This window comes from Calliphora vicina, chromosome 2 (assembly GCF_958450345.1).
Source record: "Calliphora vicina chromosome 2, idCalVici1.1, whole genome shotgun sequence".
NCBI lineage: Eukaryota > Metazoa > Arthropoda > Insecta > Diptera > Calliphoridae > Calliphora > Calliphora vicina.
The window spans coordinates 98,525,459-98,534,191 of record NC_088781.1 but is presented as its reverse complement, the minus strand read 5'-3'; the positions used below and the strand labels follow the sequence as shown (position 1 = coordinate 98,534,191).

At 29.0% G+C, this 8,733-nt stretch overlaps 1 protein-coding gene across 1 annotated transcript; it reads left to right on the top strand.

Annotated features, from left to right (window-relative positions):
• Window positions 1-4,268: 4,268 nt before the first annotated feature.
• LOC135950746 (uncharacterized) lies at window positions 4,269-5,089 on the top strand. The gene is made up of 3 exons (XM_065500278.1): window positions 4,269-4,286; window positions 4,368-4,442; window positions 4,508-5,089. Exons 1-3 carry the CDS (start codon window positions 4,269-4,271, stop codon window positions 5,087-5,089), a joined length of 675 nt encoding a protein of 224 aa, XP_065356350.1.
• The last annotated feature ends 3,644 nt before the right edge of the window (window positions 5,090-8,733 follow it).

The window sequence follows — 8,733 nt, the reverse complement described above, 5'->3', positions numbered from 1 at the left end:
TTAAACTTTCATTGAAACACATTTACTTTCATTATTACTGCAATTTGTTACATTCAATTCACTATTGCGTAATTTATCATATGCATTATTATTATAATTTATTTCTTTGTCTATATTATATTTATAATATTTTTCAAAAAGATTTTCAAGCATACCTTTTAATTGGTCTACGAAATTGGTTAAAATGCCCTCTATATTTGAATTACAATTTTTTCCAGCATTGACACATTCTTGACCTGTAATAAAATATTAAAATTTTTTATAATGTTTTTGTATTTTATAACAAAAAATTCTTTATATATTTCAGTTTAATTTAAATATATGGTGGATTTCTAGTCAAGATGACAAACTTTTGAAACCGATGTCTTCCGATCGGGATGCAGTTTGCACCGAGGATAGTTCTATTGGATAGTAATTCAGACACTATTTCAACAAAATCGGTCAAGAACTCTCTGAAATTTTTATTTTCAAAATTGTTTTTGAAAATTTAAAATTTTTTTTAAATTATATAAAAATTTTCAAAATTATATAAATTTTTTTTTTTTAATTTTTTTTTCAAACATTTTTTGGAATTTTTAAAAAAATTGTTTTTTAAATTTATTAGTGAAAAAAAAAAACAATTCAGAGATCTATATTCGGCTGTGCCGAATCTTATATACCCTTCACCAAATTATACTTTAAAATACAAATTTTAAATATTTTTAGGTAAACAAAAAAATTTCAAAATTGTTTTTAAAATTTAAAAAAAAATTTCAAAATTTTTTAAATTATTTTCCAAATTTTTTTTAATTTTTAAAATTTTTTTTTTAAATTATTAGTGAAAAAAATGTATGACAAAAAATTTTTTGGTAAAAAAAAAATTCGGGTTAAAAATTTTTTTTTCCGATTTTGACCCATTGTAGGTCGAAATTACTATAGCCTTATATACATCGTTGCAATGGATTTTGAAATATCTATCATTAGATATCCATATTGGTTTTATTAATGACGTAGTAATCCAGATATAGATCAAAAATCGAGGTTGTCCCGGTTTTTTCTTATATCTCAGCCATTTGTGGGCCGATTTTTTTTAGCAACCTATCCGGGAGAGTTCCAGATATATTGATGTATAAATCATGTTTGTAAGTTATTTGGGGGATACGGAAAGTTGATTTCAACATACAGACGGACATTGCTATATCGACTTCGCTATCTATAACGATCCTGAATATATATACTTTGTGGGATCGCAAATGAAAAATGTAGAAATTACAAACGGAATGACAAACTTATATATACCCTTGCCACTCATGGTGAAGGGTATAAAAATAAAAAAAATTTTGACTTTTTTTTCCAAAATCAAAAACTTTTTTCAAAAGAAAGCTTAGGTCTTTTTATCCCGATAGGAAGACATCGTTTTCAAAAGTTTGTTCACTTGACGTGAAATTCCCCATATTTATTTATGAAAGTTTAAAAAACTTACCAATTTGAACATACGAATGATCCTGAACAGATACAGGTCCTTTGTCTATAAACAACAATTTAAGAAAAATATATATATTTAGAATAAAATTTTGAAAATTTATTAAAAAGTTTTTTGTGACAAACTAATTTTGTTATCAATTAATTTTTAGGAAAAACTTATTATGTTGAAAATTTTTTTTTAGAAAAAAACTGATGTCGCAGAAAATTTTTTTTGTTTTACAAATAATTAAAAAACAACAAAAAATGTTTAATGGCCAACATTTTTTTTAAATTTATTTAGACAAATTAAATTTAAAATCAATTTTTTTCAATGAAGACTGAACACACTTACCAATTTCAATATTCGATTTTTTCTCATTAATTACTGGTTCTTCGTCTATAAAAAAAAGTATAAAAATATCTTTGGTGAACAAAAAATATTATAAAAAATATAAAATTATTATAGAAATTTTGATTGTTAAAACTAATTTTGTTAAGAAAATTTGTTCCAATTTTTCACAAAAATACGAATTTTACTATAATGATTCTTCTACAATTAATCAGAATCATTTCATTGTTGAAAGAAATATATATTTTTATTTTATTAAAAAAATTTGGTGAAAAAAACTGCTTTAAAAATAGTTTTCCTGATTTTGAAATGTAAAATAAATGTCTGTTTATATCTTTCAAGAAAAACTTAAATTGTTAAAGTTATTTAAGAAAATTAAATAGTTTTTTTTAACTTACCATTTCGAACTTGATGTGTCATAATGTCACACTCATTTTCCTTAGAAATAAAAAATAAATTATAAAAACCACATTAGTATATTTTATATTTGATCTTACCTTTACATGACACTCTTCCATAAAATTATGACTTTCATCAATCTGAAATAATAAATTGCTATCAATATAAGAAATTTATGAATTCTTAAATTATTTACCATTTCTTCTTCCAAAAATGTCATTATATTTTCAATTGGCATCATATTTGATGCACGAAGTTGAATGTCGCTTACTTCTATGCATTCACATAAGCTAATCAAAGCATCTAAAGCGCATATTTCTTCTTGACTTAAAAGCCCATTTTCTAATGGCAGGTGTTCTAATGGGATGCTTTTGAATGCATCTATAGCGGACATTTCATCCACACTAAAACATGCGTTGTCTGTTTTCTGAGCTTCCAATGTAATGTTCTGTACTTTATATTGCTAGAATTAAATATAATTAAACATTTTAATAACTACATACAAATAATTTTGGACTACTAACTTCTTCCGTTTCGCATAGATTTATTAAAGCTTCTAATGCGCACTCTTCAGCTTCATTTAACAATGGTGCAGAGCTATTTGTTTCCTCTTCTAATGCATGTGAGCTTTTGGATGCATTCGTTGATTTAATATTAATTTTTGACAGTTTTTTCGGTAATATTCTTATCTAAAATGGTTAATACTATTAATATATGTTAATCAAGTATGTATTTATGTTTACTTACTTTGTTGCAAATCATTTTTCTATTCTTAGCAATATTCCGAATTCTGCCATTCACAGGCATATTTTCATTGTATTCATTAATAATACATTCGACAATTCCATCGTTGAGATGATCAAGGTCTCCAATTTGAACTTGCTTTGCAATAATTTCATCAAGTTTAATGAAATCTCTCATTTTACTTGAGTATATCTAAAAGTAACATTAAACATTTTTAACAAAATTTGTAACTATTTTAGTTGAAAATTCTTATTCTTTATATGTAGAAACTTGAAACTATTAATAATAGTTATATTTTATTCAGCAATACAGTCAACTAGTTTCTAACACTTTCAAAAAATAACATAATAACAAAATTGTGATTGATGTTAACTTATTTTTAAAATTTTCTTTATATAGAATTTAATTTCACTTGTAAGAATTACATGTACTTACCTCTATATACAATTTAATACAACAAATTTAATAACACAATTTATATAAATTTGTATTACGCAAAATTAATTTTAAACAAATGTTGTATTACATACAATAATAACGTTTACAGTTATGAACGCTGTTCCATTCTATATTTTTTATAATATTGCCATATTTTTAGTGTGGTGAAATTGTATACACATAAAAACAGTGCTGCCAAATTCTTTGGTGCTAAATAAAATTATAGTGTTCCAAAATTTTCCAAAATATTTAGTGCCGGGAGCAAGCACGATATACTCTAATCTAAACTCTTTAATGTCAAGTAACTTTTTTTTAATTCGGCGTGATGCTATTTCTTGTTACCTGATTAGAATCATACATATAGTTCTAAGTTTTTTTTTAAAGAAAATTAGCTTTAAGAGAAAACATATGTAAACTGAATTTCTGAAGTCTCAATAAATCTAAATCTTAAAAAATATTTAAAAAATGTTCCAAAATGGAAAATGAAACTAAACCTGATTTGGCGCAAAACGATGCGGAAGTTGATTCTGAAATATCTTTACATACTTGTCTAGTTTATAAAGGTTACTGATAAAATTTTATAATTATAAACCTTATATATTAGTTTTTTTTCTTATAAAACATAAAAAATCAAAGCAAAGCACGGGAGAAAAATTTTCCTAAATATTTTACAGTAATAATTTTCAAAATCCGCACTTCATAACAAATATGTTTCAGCTTTTGAAAAACCAAAATCTATCAATCTATCCGGCATCTATAATGGATCAAAAAAAGTTTAGTTATAGGCGTTGTTTCATTCCAGTCCTTTTTATAAAGTTGCCATATCTATATACAGTGGTGAATTTTCAAATGCCTCTTTTTCCAGTAAAAGCCGCCATTTATAAATTACTACGCAATGGAGAAGGAAGCGTTGGTAAGTGTTACAAATTATTTTATTTTTTCTTGTTAATAAATTTACAATTATTTAAATGTTTTATTAATAATTTTCTTCAAGGATGTCTTAAAAATAATTTTGAAAAGCCGTCGCAATAGTGGGCGGGGACGATATGGTGTAACAAGAGGAGGATGGGTAAGTAAATAATTATATCTTTAAAACCCCAAATGTTAAAGCTATTTTAACTTCTTTTTGTTTAGCGTTCAAATTTAAATAATACGCCAAATCGCCAAAATCCTCAGCAAACATACGGGCCACCGGCTACGTATGGTCCACCGGCTCCGTATGGCACACCGGCTACTTACGGGCCACCGGCTACTTACGGGCCACCGGCTACTTACGGGCCACCGGCTACTTACGGGCCACCGGCTACTTACGGGCCACCGGCTATTTATGGGCCGCCGGCTACTTACGGGCCACCGGCAACATACGGCCCGCCGCCAACATACGGCCCGCCGCCAACATACGGTCAGCCGTATTACAATGGTGTGCAGTATTATGGGCCACCCATTCAAGAAGGCCAGCTGTATTGGTCACCACCACCACCCACGACTACACCACCAACAGCAACAACTCCACCTACAGCTATACCACCTACAACTACACCACCTACCGCTATACCACCACCGCCCACAACAGCAACAACCCTAACACCACCTACGGCTGTTCCACCAACAACAACCCCAATACCACCACCACCCACGCTTGCACCGCCAATTGCAACCCCAACACCACCACCTGTACCAGAAACTCCACCACCAACACCTCCACAAAACAATTAAATTAAGAAAATAAATAACAAATGGAATTTCAATTAAAACAAAACGATAACATTTATTTAAAAAAATTAACAAATTTATGCATTACAAACTGTATGTATAAAAAGTATGTATGTTAAAATGATGTTCCGGATCCGGTATGCCTTCAATAACTGAAAAATAAAAATAAATAAATAAACAAGAAAGAATGTATAGTCGCTCAAGCACTGAGCAAGGGATTTATCTTTTAAAATTTCAATAATTTTTTCTCATTACGTTTACATTCCACTATCGGTCGGCTAACCCAGCTTTCAGTCTTTGCAAATTTGACATCTTTGAATATTTAAGGAGCAATTATTTTATATCTTTTGCGAAATATTGTCAAATGCTACAATTTTCTATAAAATAAGTTAATATTTTTAAAAATATTATCCGTTTTTCAAAAATATATTCAAATAAGCTTTATATATTTCGTTAAAACAGGTTAAGCGCCTTAAAAACCCGGTTTGTCAAAAAACAGAAAAGTTAAAGAGAACCGATCGAGTTTAGCAACCGCATGTTCGGTTTTGGATACTGTAATTAACTAACTAGCAGTTTGTTAATAGAAAAAACATTTGGTTCTACACATCTTTGCACTAGATTTCCAAATAACACCTTATTTTCAATTCAGCCTATATGCTGTATCAGGCCTGTCACACATTTTGTTCGGAATGGTTTCATTTCTATAGTTACAATTCCGATCGCTTCCTTTTTAGGTTCTTCAGATTCCGTATAATTTATTAATTCCAAAAATATTTAATAATTCTGTATTTCTGATTTTAATTTGAAAACCTTTTTTTATATTGAAGCAAATGTGAAGTTTTTGCTACAGAAACTGATTAAAAATGTTAGAACACAAATAATTACAAAGAAATATCAATTCCACTTTGAAAACTGAAAGTGGTTTCATTCCGAAAGAAATTTTCGTTTTACTTTTTCTGAAGAAGCAAAATACGGAATTAATTCTATTTTCGATCGGAATGGAATTCTGTGACAGGCCTGTATATTTCTCTATGAAATAGGATCACGATATTAATACTTTTAAAATCTATGAAACCGACAAAATAGCAAATAATTTTGTATCAATGACGCTACTAGCAACAGATTTTCTATATCTTCATTATTTATAGTAATAAGTACCACTTTATTCCGGAAAAATATTACAACAATTGACCCTAAGGAGTGGAAGATATTAGCAAAAATATGCGATTGCGTGCCGTTACCAAAAACAGAAGTGTGGTTTGACTAGAATTACAAAATTGCATAACTGCGAATTGGAATATAAATTTATTTTCCAATTTATAAAATCTTTCCTCGTTTTTTTGTTTTTTAGCCTTAGTCCCCTTTTACAATGAAGAAATTGAAAGGCAGACATTTTTCTCATTCTCTTTTGAACTAACCTAAACCCGTGTAATACACACTCTACATCTTCAACCCCTCGCCCACAAACTTCGTCTGTCTGCCTTTCAATTTCTGCATTGTAAAAGGGGACTTAGTATCTGATGTGACGTTATTTAAATTTCCATTCGATATATTTTTTGGTTAAGATTAGAACGCGTAATTTATGTCTATATGAAACTTATTTCTGTTGAATTTCATGTGGATATCAAAATTTTTAAAAGATTTATGCTGGTTAAAATGATTTTCGGAAGTGGGCCTTATATGGGAGCTTTGACTAATTATGGATCATCGAAACTTAGGTGCCATGATTACCCCATATATAAAACTTATTTGGAGCGAAATTTGATTTGAAGTGGTCCCGTCAATCGGCTTCGTCTTTAGGCCTAGAAAAAATGTATGTGCCAAATATTATTGAAATATCTTCAAAATTGCGAAACAATTGGTATACTTTATGGTGGGTGTTAAATTATTTTTGGGCGTGTTCCAATTTTTTTTTAAATATCAAAATTCTGGCAGAAATGGTTGACCAAGGACATCCAACCAGCCAGTCCAAGGCGAATTCATATAAGGTGTACTCATTAGCGTCCATTTTTTCTGTTGTTTTATATTCTATTCCTTCTGTTTCTACACGCGTTTGAACTCATCATCGAACATTTTATGATCCTCCACATGAAATGAAGCAATAAATATTAAACTGGTTTGATCAGTGATGCCAAGTATAGGGAATTTTCCCTTTTTGTAGGGATTTTTACCCAAAATTTCACATGTAGGGAAAAATGGAAAGATTTTTTACTTTTGTCGAATTGTAGGGATTTTTTGCAATGGCAATTTAAAACTACATATTATGTATTTTCCAAATATTAAATTAAAAAAGCATAAAATTTATTTATGCATATCATTAGAAATTCGTAAATCTGGTATAATATGAAGTAAGTAATAATGTGGCATCTTTAATATCATCACCGCTTTCAACTACATACATATATAGTGATTATCTCAAGGCGTATTAACTCACTCACGAACCCACCTTGTATACGCCTTGGATTCTCCTTTTTACGGTATTTGACATTTCCTTAAAGAACTAGCTGCAGAGTAGATTCTATAAATAAATTTTCTTTTGAAGTAAACACATGTTTGGTTTTGTGCATTTTTTTACATATATACATACTCCATCTTCGCAGATCGATTCTAATAAGTATGTTTTTAAGAAATAAATGTCATTATAAATTAAAACAACAAATTTTAGAAAAAAATTCCGATTCGTCTTCTGATAATGATGGAAACGAAGTAAAGAAATACTGCTCAAGTTGGTTGAGAAACGAGAAGCTAATGGGATGGCTGGAGCCGGTCAAATATGACGTCTTTAAATGCAGATACAAGGCTTGTGTGCTAATACCTAAATGCACCAAAAAATCATTCAAAAACCCGAACAATGGATTCTCTTTTTGGCAAGCAAGTCCTGGAAAAACCAATAATGTGGCCAATTTCAAAATCCGATTAAGTCTAAACACAACTTAGCTGTTCAAAAAAGAAGTGTAGGGAAAAATTTAGGGAAAATAAAAAGTGAGTGTAGGGAAAAAAGGGATTTTTTTTCATAAGCGTAGGGATTTCTGAAAAAATCTCCTGGCATCAAACCGTTTGATGTTAAATTACACTTTAATATTGAATTCGCCTTACTTGAGTTTTTTGACAGATTAGGCAAAAAGCAAAAACAAAATGCATGTTGTTTTTGTATTGTTGTACTTGTTGTAAGGACGATTACACCTTGTATAATTATTATTTAAAATATTGAAGAAATTTAATGATCTTATTACTCTACTATTTAAAGCATAAAGACAGTTTTATACAGAAAAAATCTAAACTTGTTAAAATCGGTTTATATTTGAAAAAGTTATTAAAATTTTTCGAAAAAATTTACCTTGTAAGTTAAAAACTGTATAAATATTTGTTTGTTTGTATAGTTAATTGTGTTTTTTTATTCGCATGCACTGGGGAGAAAATACTAAAAAAGTGTTAATTTTTCATTAAAAAAAAAGTTGAATAAATTTCTTTCCAAAACCGTTAAAAAATTTAATGTCAGACCTGAGTCACAGGTCGATAAGTTGACGAACATCACTGAAAACGGTTTTTTAGAATAACTTCTCAAATTTAAGGGTGTTTCTGAAATTTTTTGACACAATTCGTAACTTTTCAAGACCCACGCTAGGTCGTTTTCCAATCTTTTTTTG